This window comes from Anguilla anguilla, chromosome 5 (genome assembly GCF_013347855.1).
Source record: "Anguilla anguilla isolate fAngAng1 chromosome 5, fAngAng1.pri, whole genome shotgun sequence".
Taxonomy (NCBI): Eukaryota; Metazoa; Chordata; class Actinopteri; order Anguilliformes; family Anguillidae; genus Anguilla; species Anguilla anguilla.
In genome coordinates, this window is record NC_049205.1 from 57680780 (window position 1) to 57695779 (window position 15000).

A 15000-nucleotide genomic window follows, 5' to 3' on the forward strand; every position below is an offset into this window, starting at 1 on the left:
GATGCCAATTTTTTTTTGGCAGATTTACACTGCTGGTCAGGCCTGGCCAGAGATGGCTGGCCTTGGTGACATGTCCCTAGGAATTATGGGACTGCGTCTCTGCCTGGTTTTGAGGAAATCACTTGGAAAAAGCGCGCACCTCCTCTGCTGAAATTCTAAACCACGCCCTACCACGTCAGTTTAGAGTTTGAGATGTTATTGAAGCAGAAGTTATTGCCCCAGATCAGAAATATGAGCGCTTTGCGGTTTAACAGACGCCGCAGTCGCTTTTTTCCGTTTTTTGGGGGGTTTTTTCTGCCTATTAACAGCGAGCGCCCATCCTGTGTGGGTACGCGGGTTTGTGTACGCCTGCGCCAGGCTACCCAGAGGCAGGCGGGGAGGGGCCTCGCCAGTCCCGAGGTGGCAGTGACACGCTCGCTCCACTTAACAGCCGGCCACGCCCGCCTTAAATGGACAACCGAAGGGGCTAAAGCATAGGGAATGGCGTTCTGCATTACCGACAGGCACAGATGCCCCATCACTGCACTGGGTCAGGTTCTGAGACGGGAAGACTGGGACGAAGGATGCCCGGTACTTGCGGTGTACGTTTCAATGTGCCAGACGTAAGTGCACCAGTGACCACGGAATGAAGAGAGATAGATTACCGTACATTCCCACACTGTGCTATATTATCTCAAAGAGAGTGAAATATTAAGGGTTCTCTTGAGTAAACCCCCCCCCGGTAGAGGAGAACAAGATCGGCAACTCCTCTTACGCCTCACTTGACCGAGATGCAAGAAGCTTGTCAGATGAGACGACTAAGTGTGTGTATGTGTGTGCGCCATACATTTGAGAATAATTCACCGGTCTCTGCAGAAGTGCTAGAGTCAGCATAGACTTTAATTTCATTTCGGAGGACTATTATTTCAGGATAATTCTTGTATTTGAGCATCTGTGCAGACGTCAATGATCCTTTAAGAGTACATTATTTATACTGAAGCCCTGTAGTCTGGCAAAGCTTGAGCCTGGCATATTTTTTTATTGTATAACAGAAAATAAAAGATTACAGAGTAGTGCAAGGCATCATTAATATTAAAAGTATACAACTTAGTATATTTTACATACCAGTAAAGACATAATATGTATGTATGTATGTATGTATGAGTGTATGTATGTCTATTGTGAAAGTCTATGTAAAGTAACTACGAAATCAAATTTAAATATGCTGTATGCACATTTCATGTAGACATAGCTGATATATTTAAAGATAGGAAATGGAGAATGTCCAGGTGTTATGAACAAAGAAGCAAAAATCAGTTATGTGTCCATGTTGTGGTTTTAACACTGGTGACATGCATCCATGTGTTACTAGACTGAAAGGAAGGACTGCGAATATGTACTGTCTGTTTTCACAGATAGAATTACGGTTCACGAGGCCACCTTATGGCCATAGTAGCAAACTGCAGCACTGTCAAAGACGTGCTATTTTGAACATACTTTACTCCTTTAATCGTTACGGCAGTGATTGTGTTAAAAGTGACATCACTGAATCAATCCATCACAATACGACTCCCAGCGGTCGTTTCTCTCCGGGGTTGTTTATGTTATACGAGGGTGGCTCTGGCTTGATGATAGGTTGCGTTCTCCTAGCCTACCTGGCACTGACTGCACTTTAAGCAGCGCGAGGCCACGTGCTGCGCTATGCTCACTGCTGCTAGCGCCCCAGCAGTCAGCTGACACTTCCATGACCTTTGACCCCACTGCTCTAGAACTCCGAGACAGGGAGCATCAGGATTTAAAGGCACGACCCTTTATTTCACAGCCTCACCGTTTGAAGTTCGAACTTCGTGAGGTTTTTTCGTCTTGCGCAGAAATATTCTGTCGAGCAGTGTCTTGTGGGTTCCTCGTTCGGGACACAGACAGGGAGGCGCATTTTAAGACTGTTTCCTGTTTTCTAGCCGTGTCCGGCTAAGGGTTATTCTTTCAGTGTACTAACTGAGACTTTTCAGCTGCACAACACAAATCTTCTGGCTTTCAAATGTCTTGAAACAAACATGCTGGACTCTGTGGATTCCTGCTCGGGTGGACGGTGACACAAATGGTGGACGCTACGGGCGGGAAATTTACAGTCAGCATATCTACAGAGGACTAATTATCGATGTTGGTGTGCCCTTGTTTTGTCTTACCCCGATTAACTCTTGCCGGGGTTAAAGACCATGCGTATGTGTGGACCTGACTAATTCACTGCGGATTTGTTATTGTGCGTTTTAAATGGGGGGGGGGGGGGGGTCTGTGACTGCCGCGTTAGCCACGGCAACTGGGGACTGAACGGCGTTGTTCGAAGGCCCCTCTTTTCGAGTGCACTGAGAACTCAGCCTTTATTTTACTGGGGGGGGGGGGGGGTAAATAAATAAAAACGTTGAAGCGATTTGACATTGCTATGGTAACTGCCAGTGTCCAGCACTCAGCACCAGGGCTGTGAACCTGCTCTGTCCCTGTTGTTTGCGGAATGTTCCGGACTCTCATGGAATGTGGGGTCATTCCAACAAGTTTTGGCCATAACTGGAGACTGGAGGAGACTCTGAAGTTTTGAGGAGCTGGGGGCTCAGTAGTACCCAGCAGTCGAAATGCCGCAGCACTACAAAGCTGACTTCTGTGCTTCATTAGACAGTAGAGAAGTAGCTGATTGCTTTGCTCTATTTGAAGGAGGGCGGGGGGGGGGGGGCAGCTTCTGCTTTCTTCATTCAGGTTGCCTGTGATGGACCGTTGAACGTGAAATGGACAGGTAGTGAAGAAGGGCAGGTGATTCCCTTCTGTGGTACGTTTAATAACTCTCATTGCGCGGTGTCCTGACCTCGAGCAAAAGCCCTGTCCCGTGGCGTCCGAAAAGACGTCAGCAAAATAAAATTGCCTTACGTTGCTACTTGCTCCACAGTTACGCAGTGGCATGAACAATACACACGCCTGCGTGTAAACCCGTTACGAAACGTTTTCTTCTAAAAGATAAGCAGTCTCTCTTCATGAAAGAAGTGGGGGGATTTTTTTTTTTAAACCTTTTTTAGGTGATTTAGGAGATTTTGTGGTGTCTTCCAAGTGTACATTCAAGGAGGAGCCTTTGGCGTTGAACCAGCAGTGTGCCCCAAGTTCTGGAGGGAATTCGGGTGGCCTTGTGTTTATCGTTCCACCTTCCAACTGTCATCCTTCACTTTCGTTGCCCTATTTCATTCTTTTTTTTACATCAGGGATGCATTTGAACATTTTCTCATAAACCGCTGTTTTGACTTTCTTATTAGTGTTAGTAACCATTAATGAACCATTTACTGACCTCTTATAAGACTCATACTTAGTGTACTCCAAACAACTACTGAAAATAACGGTAACGGTAGTGATTGGGCTTTCCGAAAATAAATTCAACTGCAACTTGCAACTTGCAAACTATCAGAAGTCAAGCAGCCATTGTTTGTCAGATGTTAACTTGTGCCTTGCAAGGGTCATTCTTTGCAGTCTTAGACGTAGGCTAATTATTCGTAATTATTGACTGCAATCATGCCTATTGTAAAAGGTCATCCATTTTTCTTGATTGAGATGTACTCTCTAAGATCAGCTGGATTTTGATTACAGTTGCAGTTTTCATGGCCAGGGGTTTATTTTATTTATTTTTTTACCCTCATTGTAAAACAGTGCACCTGAAGAGCTCATTTTCTAAACAGTATTACTTCTCTCATCACCCTTCCCTATATTATTAGTAGATTCATTTACTGTTGAGATGAAAATAATTTGAATTTTGAAGTATAACTAATGGTTTTTTGGCCTTTTAAAAATCTTTTTTTTTAAACTGACTAGAGTTTGGTATTTCATTTAATCAGTATTCAGTTAATTCAAGCCAACAAAGAACATGACAGTGGCAGACTTTATATTTTTTTGAATATACAATTTCTGCTAAATAAAGTCTGTTCTGTAATGACAAAACACTGCAGCACTTTTTACATAAGTTAAGTTGACGTCTTACAGGGAAGCTGAAGATCGTAACTTAGGATGGCCAGTGTTTTCCCTTGGCCAATTAAAGTTTCTCTGAGTGAAAGCAGCCAATCAGAAGGTTATGTTCTGTAAATCAGCCAATCATGTGCTTGCTTTTTTCCCCATTGAGAATGGAATGTGCTATTGTCAGCATAGATGGATGCATTTTTCCTGAAAGAATGTTTCTTCTGTTGAAGGAAGGATGTTGTGCAGTGACTGTCAGCCAAATTATTATTATTTTATATATTTTTTTGCCTTAAAAAACGAATTAAAAATATATATATATTTAAAATATATATATATATATATACATATATATTTTTTGGCTTTTTTGTGTGTGGAAAAAGCCAGGGAGGAGGTTTAATGCATGCATGCCGTAGGTTACGGCATGTGAGCGTGAAAGATCACAGAGAAAATCTGAGGATTTGAACGTTTTTGGATTTGCTTTGTAAAATTAAGGCACCCTCTTTGCCTGTGGCATGACTTGCAGTCGCTCCTGTTGCACAAATTCATGGTGACAGTATCAGGTGTGGGCAGGCCCTGTGGGTGGGGTTTGTGGAGGGGGGGGGGTGGGGGGTTGATTAGCCATTCAAGTTGCCTGAGCTGTCACTCTAGAAGCTAATTCACGTGAAACGGTAGATGGGCTACCTCCTCACAGACACAGACACTGGTCCAAAGAGCTGAGCTTAAGCGTTGCTTCTAGTCACATAACCCCTGCCCACCTTAGCAGCAAAGGCAGGAAGTTGTGTGCAGTACAATAAACAGGAAGTGTTTCTGTTTTTAAGAGTGGCTGTAGGTGTGAATGAAACCTAATTGTCACTTTCTCCTCACGGGGGATTACATTTGGACTAAAGATGTGTGTGATGTGGAGAAAACCACAGAGAGGAGGGGCTTACTGAGATATATATATATATATATATATATATATATATATATATATATACTTACTGATATATTTTATATATGTCGTACATGTGTGTATATATATACACATGTACGACATATATATAATTATTTATTTAGACTGTCTGTGCTCTTAACTTGGGGAGAACTGGTTTTCTCACAGCTCTGTGGAGGTGCAGTGTATAGTGACAGGTCCCATCCCCTCCGGGTGAATGTGCGTGTGCATGTGAATCGCTCGGAGCAGTGTTCCCTTTTCACCGTTTGATTGAGTGGTTCACCCCCTCGAGCGAGGGCGCGTTTGCTTCCCAAGTTTTTTTTTTTTTTTTTTTTGCCAAGAGGACGTGGGAGCTGTACCAGTCCGTTGCAGACAGCCCCTTAAACCTATGCATGTCTGTGTCATTCCAACAGCCAAAAATGCATCTGCAAAAAAACCTGCGCTTTTGTTTTTGCATTGTGTTCCAATTCAATCCTTTTTTTTTTTATTTCAACCAAAATGTTTACTTGCTAGCACAAACACGAACTGGAGCGATACAATGCAACCCAGAAAATGCATCTGACATAACGAACCATCTCAATGTACAGTAGTTCGGTAAATGGGGGTAAACAAGGTATGCGTGAACTGTGAAGTAACCCTAACTGAACAGGTAAAGAATGTGTAATCGAAGGAGTACAGGGTAAAGTTCTACAGAATTTTGTTGTGGTGATTGGGGGGGGGGAAAATCCCTTTAATTTTTTTTAAGAAAGAAAAGTGCAATGTGCTTCATAAAGCATAAAGCATTCCATAATTTGTTATGTAAATACTGTAGGGGGTGTGTAAGCTGAATTACTGTATGAATGGTGCAAGAGTGTTATGTCTGGGATTATTGCGAATACTTTGATTTCTGCTGGTTGTGTTTATAGTCTACCTGCAGATTCTTGAAAAACTGGATCTTTTTTGTTTGCGTTCCTACACATGGAGCGGGTGTGGCTTCTACTTTGAAGATACGTGTACTGACTGCCTGTCTTAGGCTATTAGCAGACGCTCTTATCCGGAGCGATTCACGCAGCATACGTTCTTTACGTACAGTCATTTATATAGCTGGATATTGACTGAAGCGATTCAGGCCAAGTACCTGGCTCAGGGGTAATAACAGCTGTGCCCCATCTGGGAATCAAACTCGCAACCTCGAGTTGCAAGCCCAAGTTCTGTAATTATGATGCGTCAGTGCTGTCCAATATCTGCATATTGCAGCGTGTTTCCGTGTTTCTGTGTTTTTTTGGGCTGGGGATCGGAGGGCACTGTGCACGGTGCTCGGTGGAATGCGTGGCGTATTTCAACATCCGTTTTTTGCCGTTTGGCGTGGATAATTCACGTGATCGCAAATGGTGAACGCTTGAAGAGACAAAGATTAGTAGTAGAAATCTGTTCCAATTGCTTAAACATGACCAAAGTAAACATCGTTCGAGTTCAACTTTATTTGTGTACATTTTTTCTAGAAATGCCGAAATATTTTCTCTCAATGCCAAGAAAGCGGAGGTTTATTTTTGTACTTCACTGTATCGCTCAGATTTATAGGTCCTTGTCTTTAGGATTTAAAGGGTCCCGTTGTATATGGTCACCCATCAAGGTACTACTTTTTTGTTTTAAAATTATAATTATTAATGTATTAATGTAAAGCATGCCCTGTATACAAATATAATATATATATATATATACTATATATAACATTTATTAATTTGTACAAAAATGACTGTTTTCTGTTTATAAAGCATTGTTTTAAATATCTGGAGCATTCATATTTTTATGTTTGTATATTAGCATGCAGAAAAATGCTGAATATATTGATTATGTTATATAATAGATGTAATTAGTTTAGGAAATATTTTGTGTTTTATTATTGAGGAAAAAGAGCACTTTTGCTGTTCAACAGCCAGGACTGGACTGTATTCTGGGAGGAGCGATAGAGTGAGCGTTGTTTCATTTGAGATGCTGCTATGACTAGTTTTGGGCAGAAAAGCTGTATTTTTGATTAACTTTTCAGCCAAAGTAGCAATAAAAATTTATATTGTGAAGCATTTGTTTTTCAAGACCTTTTAATTCATGGGTTTGGGGGGAATGTAATCATCAATTATTGTTGTGTTTATTGTCATGTTAATAGTCATGTATTGTAGCTTAAACTGATAAACCATAAAATGATACACTGACTTGTGTGATACACTAGTCATGTATGTGTCATCAACCAAATATTACTGGGAGTAAAATGACACCTCTTGTGGCTATGTCATCCACCAAATATTACAGAGAGTAACATACGATGACACTTGGGGTGCTCAGTGATGATATCAAAATGTTTGACTGCATGCAGATATGACTAGCTATGATTGTGCTTATGATGTCACAGATGTAACCATGGACACCCAAAATCCAGCACTGCAGTTGGCAGAGAGCAGCCAGTAAGGGTGATATGGGTGAACGGCATCAAAACAGGAGATGTTCAGGTGAGATGTGAAAATGAGACGTACTGTAAGAGACAGATGATTAATTAAGGATAATTAGCAGTCTTTATATTTCAGGGGGTGCAGTCGTGGCCGGACCGAAAACCAGCATACACGGGGGAGTCTTAGAATTGAGTTTGGAAACCATTGCTTTAATGCACCGCAGGACATGCCCAGACAGAAGATCATTGGTGTGGTTAGAACTACCACCGCCTGACATACCTCTGCTGCATCCTACTCACAGGAGAAATGGAAAGGAACAGTCCAGTTTGAAAATGAACAGCCTGCTAGCAGACCAACAAGTGCAAGTGAAATAAGGATTATTTGCTTTTTTTTTTTTTTAATTTCCCTGAGGTGGTGAGGGGTGAAATAAGTGATGTATGTGCATCTATTCATGTGCTACTCGCAGGTTACTCTAGGTGCCAAGGACAAACAGCCAATGGATTGTGAGAACTGCCAGTCCTATGCTGGGTTACACAGCAGTTGGCATCACTATGCGGCACGGAAAGGTAAGGTAATGAGCTTGTGGAGAAAGGCATCCATGGTTACGTTTTGCTCATTTGTCAAATCATTATGTTACACTGTATTTTGGCATGTAGGAGATGTTCTTCCCCAAAGCGACATTACACAGATTACATTTTTACAGCTAGATTGTCCTATTGAAACATCCTCCATCCATCCATTATCTACACGTCTATACCTCCCTATCCTGGTCAGGGTAGCGGGGGTGGCGGAGTCTGGACAGGTCACCGATTTATTGCCGGGCACACACCATTCACTCACACACTCATACCTATGGGCAATTAGCCTACCCGCATGTCTTTGGACGGTTGGAGGAAACCCATGTGGACACGGAGAGAACATGCAAACTCCACGCAAACAGAAAGGCTCAGGAGATTAGAACTCGGGACCTTCTTGCTGTGAGGCGACAGTCTACCCACTGTACCACCATGCCGCCCCCTGTTGAAACAATTCATGTTGAATAGCTTGCTCAGGGGTACAACCTCAGCCAGAGAATCAAACCCACAACATATTAGTCCCTGACTCTACACCACACTCAGTTTACTTTAAACCAGCGGTAACCTACCGTGTTCCTGGAGATCTACCATCCCGTAGGTTTTTCATTTCATCTGTAATTTGGCACACTCGAATCTACTAATTAGCAGCTCAGTGCGGATCCCTAGCTGTTGAGCGAGGCGTGCTTTGTTGAGGGCTGGAGTAAAAAAACTTCAGGACGCTGGATCTCCAGGAACACGGTTTAATTACCGCTGCTCTAGGCAGACATTCCCAAACCGCAAACACGCGATTCCAGTCTGGCTGCATGCCTGGTTCCTGAGCGTCTTGCACACCCACATTCCTGCTCTGGTCTTCCCCCCCAGAGGGCTTCTGTACGGAGGCTGACACCAACTGACCCAGGCCAGCCTCCCTCAGACAGAACACTGCAGCTGCCTCAGGGGTCACTTGGAAGGCTAGGCAGCATGCAGCCATAGTAACCGGATCAGTGTAGCCTAGCAGAACTTGAATACGCTTCAATATATATGGTAAATGTGTGCACATTTTTGAGACATATAATGATAATTAGATTCACAGCAATGTACTATATTGAGTTATCTTAAAACTGCAATAATTTGTATCTTTGGCAATTTACTGCGAAAAGCTGAAATATCGCAGTGGTGACCAACCCGGTTCCTGGCGATCTACCATCCTGTAGGCTTTCATTTCAACCCTAATTTGGCACCACTGACTCTACAAATTAGCTGCTCAATGAGCGCTCTAGCTGTTGGAATGAAAACCTACAGGATGGTGGTTCTCCGGGAACAGGGTTGGTTACCGGTGAACTAATGCGATAATATATTTCAAAATATTTTAAAATATTTTACATTTCTGTAATGGTTTGCTTTGTGAAATAAAATCAAATGTAGTTTCTTATACTTCCTCTATTCGTCTGTGTTTAACTCCAGGCATTGTTTGGGGACACAACGCCCCCCCCCCCCCCCCCCCCGAGGGCAAGGCCAATCCTAACTGCAACTTAATGATTCTGAGAGATCGCCTTCATTCTATATAGCAGAATTTCTTTCCACCTGAAACGGCTGTCTTCCAGGTTGGCATCGAACCTTTCCACAGAGCATGTGCGATCACCCAGTCGTTTCATGAGCGTGACGACGATGTTATCCATGTGTCATCGCCTTTTCACCAATCACCAGATCTGGAACATTAGTGGAAGATTCTGGAACATTAGCGGAAGATTCTGGAACGACGTCTGAGGAATCTGCACATGAAGGCTCTCTCTTAGCTGTCGTGTGTTCCTGAGGACAGGGGGCCTCTCGTCATCGACTGAGACCCTGGGGACAAGCCCATTTTAGAAATTCAAATGCTTTCACTGGTGTGACGAGAGGAGTGGGATGCTGTTTGCACATACTTTGAATGTGCACAAATCACATACTTCTGATAAATAACTGCACTACTACTTATAATAATAAGTAGAAGAACGATAATGATAAGATGGATCGATAAGTCAATTGTGATAATAAACAAATGAAAATAAATACATACCTGAACGTTGAGTCAAACTTACTGTATATCCTTGACTGTTGCTCAGATTTAGACTGAACAGGGTGCCACAGTTTAGAACAGGGGTGGCCGACCCAAGTCCTGGAGAGCCGCAGGGTCTGTTGGTGTTTTGCTTTTACTCAGCGCTTAACTGCTCTATTAAAGCAGTTGATTACACAGTTAACTCACCTGGCCTGGTTTCTTTGGCCTAAGCGGTTGTTGTATTTGTGAAAACAAAGACTAGCAGACCCTGCGGCTCCCCAAGGACCAGGGTTGGCCACCCCTGGCATAGACTAAGCCACACATTAGCTCTGTTCTCCCACTATATAAAGGAGTCTTTGTAAACTCTTTAACCCCAGGAAATATCTCTGTCATTTCAGAACAGTACAGTGCTCTTATCTCCTGGTGGTTGGAGCTTTTCACAGATCATAAGAAAGCGCTGCTCTATCTCTATTTTAATGGCGATGTGAGCACAGCCTGTACTCACAAGGCGGCTATGGAGCGCCTGTGAAAACAAGACTCAGGTGCCAGCTATCTCTCTGTTTCTCCTCTCTCCATTTCTCCACACCCTCTCCACGCCTCCAATAGTAACCAGAGTACAAACTGTTACACTTCCTCCCTCTGTCCATTCTATTCTAATAGCTTGACCAGCATGACGCCAGTCATAAGCATCATTATAACGTATGACTACGTTGTTGTTTTTTTCTCTTCATATTACACTTTGATTAAAACGTGAAGCCTTGAGCGCGTTAATAACTGTTGAGACCAGCGGTCGCTTTTTAGTAATGTAAATAATTTAATTAAATGCTTAGATAACTCATGCTGAGTTCGTCGAAGATTTACAGAAATTGTGTCCGTTAGGCCGAGCAACAAGCATGCATTTGTACATGTTAAAATCACTACAGTAATATGAACAGCTATTCCAAAGACGGCTCAGCAGACAAGTACAAGCAACGCAGCTGTCCTTTTGATTTCACACACAGACAGAACTTTCTCTCTCGCTGGGCACCAAACCTCCAAACTCGGTAAATTTGTGCGCTCTTCCCTCCCCTTTTTTCTCCGACGTAAGCGCACGCGCTCACTGGGGGAACACGCAGAAGCGCGCGCGCACAGGCCAGAAGCAAGGCGAGACAAAGATGGCGGCAGCGGTGGGGGAAGCGGCGTGATGTGCGGGAGAAGGAGAGCATTAACACCGAATTATCAACGCTGTCAGTCTAGCCCTAGAGAAAATGGAAACTATGTCACATTAGGACGTCTGTTTGTATGAAAAAATAGAATACACATCACAGCATCTCCCCGACCAAGGGAACGTTTATTTTCTTTTTGACTGGAAAAAGGAAAACTAACCGGGAGCAGCATGGCTTCAGACAGTAACCAGGTAGAGTACTGAAACTCTCATGAACTCCGCATGTTCCTGCAGGAAATGTAGTTTGAATTGCGTGTGATATTGGCATATGCTTATTGATCGTACGGCCCGTAGCTGTGCATCGCAGCCGAAGTGCTGTGCTGTCGAGAAGTTTACTGGTGTCATTGAGAGATCTGCTTAAATCGCTCCCCCATTGAAACACAAGCATGGAGCAGGCCCGTGGAGCCTGGCTCATTCATTACACGCAGAGAGCTAACTCGGAGTACCTTAAATCTAACGGACACGGGAAATTGCCATTTGCAGGAGAACATCACACCCAAAAAACGCATCAACAGGTGTCATTTCTCCTTCTGTGAGAGTTTTGTGTGCATTTGGTTTATGCTGTTTGTCCGGCCCACCTGCCCCTGCTGCGACAGGCCTGGTTAGCTAATATAAACGCCTGCTGATTTTCAATTCTTGGAGTTAGCCTAGCGAGCTAACGGGGTGGGGGGAAAGAGGAAACACGAAAGTAAGAAGTTGTTTCAGAGTGTTGTGTTGGAAATTGAAGGGGCACAGTTACTTGTGCCCGACGTGGAAGCTTGGTTGAAACCTTTATTTCAATTCATTAAAAGTGGGGAATCTGTGCAGTTGCAAGAAGTGAAGTGGTTTCCTATCCCATGCAATAGGCCTGTTGCTTGGGGGCGGTCTTGTTTTCTAGATCGAGACTCATTCAAAGGGAAAGGATTTAAAGCGCAGGCCCCAACTCTTCGGTCATTTTTGTAGATAAAATAAGACTGCTATTGATGGTTTTGCTACTGCCGGCAGTGCGTATCTCAAGGCAATATAAAACTGTTAACTAACGCATGAAAGCTGCGCGTGCTTTGCCCTGATTCTTGTGTTGCAATGTAACATAACGTTACAACACGGATTACTTAACTGTCTTGAAATGTGTCGTATCCGTCATCTGTCATTGTAGACAACAGGCAATTTGATCGCTTGCAGGAATTAAAATGAAGCCACTGAGTTTATTTGGCCATCAAACGTTAGCAAGCAGTGAAACGCGTGGCGAGCTGGCAGATTAGCAAAATAGCCAACTTTACGTGCGTTTCGGAGAGGAAAAAGAGCCGGAGTTTTAAAAAAACATTTGCCGGCGAGCAGCTAGCTTTTAAAAACATTACTAGTTTACATAGACGTTATATTCCTCGCCCAGCTTAAGTGGGTTCTGTTGGCCAGCTCCAGTTCCAGCACCTAACGGGCAGGCTACCATTACGCGAGATAGCGCTAGCAAGCGTTGCATGTGGAGATTGACAACTCGCATTAGCCACTTGACTTTACAACTGGTCGTTGTTTTCCAGAGCACCTCAGAGTTTGCAGTTGCCTTGGCTAACCTCATCTCTCACAGTTTCGTGTTTTTATTAATTTGTACGGCGTTGTATTCATCCATGTCTTGTGACTCTTGTGTAATCGGGACATGGCAGACGTTAGCAGGCTAGCGCTAGCTACATTTCAGCTGAATCATGACCAGGGTGCCCATCCCCCTTCGAAGTTCCAGCATGCGAACCGCGGCGATTAAAACTGGTGTCATTTCACTCCAGACCGCTGAAATCAGCGAGTCAAAACTGTGGACTGCAATTTACTCTCGCGAATCTAAGTAAATTCTTTTAGTTTGGGTGTTTTCACGGACCCACGGTATCCCGTTGAAACGAATCGACTTTATGGTGAAGGAATGCAGAGTTGTAGACGCATGTCTAATTATAATTATTTCTCCGTTCATGTTAATAATTTACCGCATTGTGTAACTCGTAAACTGGTGTGTCCTACTGAGTATAGAACATGAACTCGGGGCTTAAACTGACACTGAACGTAGTCGCGTTTTATTTATTTATTTATTTATTTTGGGGCGTGGGGGTGGGGGTGGTGGTGGTGCTGGTTTTGGTGGTGGTCGTGACGGTGGTGGTGGTGTGTGATTTGTGATAGTATTTTGAGCCCGTCTCCTTAAGCAGCTTTATTTTGACCACAAATACTTTCGTGAAATGTGATCTCTTATTATGATTTTTATTCTATATGTACATTGTTTTGTTAGTCTGCGCACGAAACTTTTAATCTCATTTTTCTTTTGTAAATTGCATCATTTGCGACATGGATGAAAGAAACCTTGTGCAATATTGAGAGACTGAGATGAAATTTGAGGCGGTAACACATAGCCCTCCACTGTGGACTGGAGATAGCGGAATTATTTTTTGCCGCGCAAGCTTAGGTGGAGTTTGACACCGCTCAGTTTGAGCCAGACACATAGTCTCCTCTGAATTATCTGTCCTCTTGTCTAGGCACCATGCTGTCCCAGTGGACCTGGCTAATGCTTAAGCCACCATCTGAAATGCAGTACGCTTAAACCCTGTACGTCAAACATAGATTGAAATTAGTCTCTTTTTTATTGTTTTGTTTAAATGTTCAAATTGCCTTGCAATGAGAGTTATCTTACCTTGGAAACCTGTTGCAATTCTCAAACTGATTAAAAAAAAAAAAAGTCTGCATGCGACCTCTGTTCTGACATACGAGTTTGTGCAACTGGCGTATAGTTGCGGCTTTGCATTGCCCAGGAACACCTCCTCTTTGGTGTGGCTGCGCGTTCTTTAGCGGCGCGATAGCTGGGAGCTGCAGGCTTTATTTGATAGTAAAATGAAACTGAAGCGGCACACAATGAGTTGCTTGTCTCTAAATATCTGTTTTAGCCAAAAAAGAAAGAAAGAAAAAAAAAAAGAAAAGAAACTTGCAGTGCCAGCCCTTGACAGCTTCAGGTGTAAGGGTAGGGACCAGTGCACAATTGATTCATGTGCTTTTTTTGAGAGGCAGGAATCGGTTATGAAACATTTTGTCCAGATTAGTGTCAGTTTTTCTTCTCTCTTATTTTGGGGGGTGTGTGCATGGGGGGGGGGGGGGTTATGCAAAATACAGCACAAAATGTTTCTGTTCTGCAGTGACCTTCTGTACAGGATGGCAGCTGAAACCTCTTGTCTGTCAGGGTATGGCTGTAGTTCTGTAGTTCCGTCTGACCACCACACACACACACACACCCCCCCCCCCAACACATAAATTATTATTATTATTATTTTTAATAAAGCACTTTCCTCTAATGGAAACAAACGGATGGGTATTTCCTGAGGCCTGCTTGCTTGGCTGGTAGGGGATTTCTCTCTGGAATGTCAGACCTCTGATTCATCGCCGTGGAAATGGCGCACGCTTTCCCAGTGACTTGCTGTCCCTGCTGATTCATGTGTGCCCTCTGCTCTCCCCCCCCCCCCCCCCCCCAAAATGGCATTTGGGCTTAATTTAACTGACATTTCTCAGGTCAGATTCTTTTTCTGCTGGGTTTTTTTGTCTCCATTGAAACTCGGATACACTTATCGGGCATCATTTAACGCAGGATTTCAGTCAAACCTCCAAACTTGCATATGCCACTCCAGACCGGTTTCAGCGTGGCTTCTTGGCTCCACTGCAGGCTCACATTTACATGTTATCCGCCGTGTCCCAATGGCTCAGCGTCTTTAGTTGCAAATCGCTGTGCGAGTTCCCTGCCTGAGGGGCAAACGGCTGTGTCCCACCCAAGGTTTGGAACCTGCAAACCCTCTAATCGCACGTGAAGTTCCCGAACCGCACCACGCTTACCACGCTGCCGCCTCTTTGAGTGGGTGGAAAAGCAGTCTGCTCTGCCAACGACAGTAATTCCACAC

At 43.7% G+C, this 15000-nt stretch overlaps 1 protein-coding gene across 2 annotated transcripts in view; it reads left to right on the forward strand.

The window, feature by feature from the left end:
* The first annotated feature begins 11011 nt into the window (after positions 1–11011).
* The window catches only part of LOC118228344 (ubiquitin carboxyl-terminal hydrolase 10-like), a 32306-nt gene continuing 28317 nt past the window's right edge, over positions 11012–15000 (forward strand). For both annotated transcript variants that reach the window (XM_035419805.1, XM_035419806.1), the window contains exon 1: positions 11012–11302. In XM_035419805.1, coding sequence (XP_035275696.1) covers positions 11282–11302 — 21 coding nt within the window. In that variant the 5' untranslated portion in view covers positions 11012–11281. The remainder of the gene's footprint in view (positions 11303–15000) is intronic.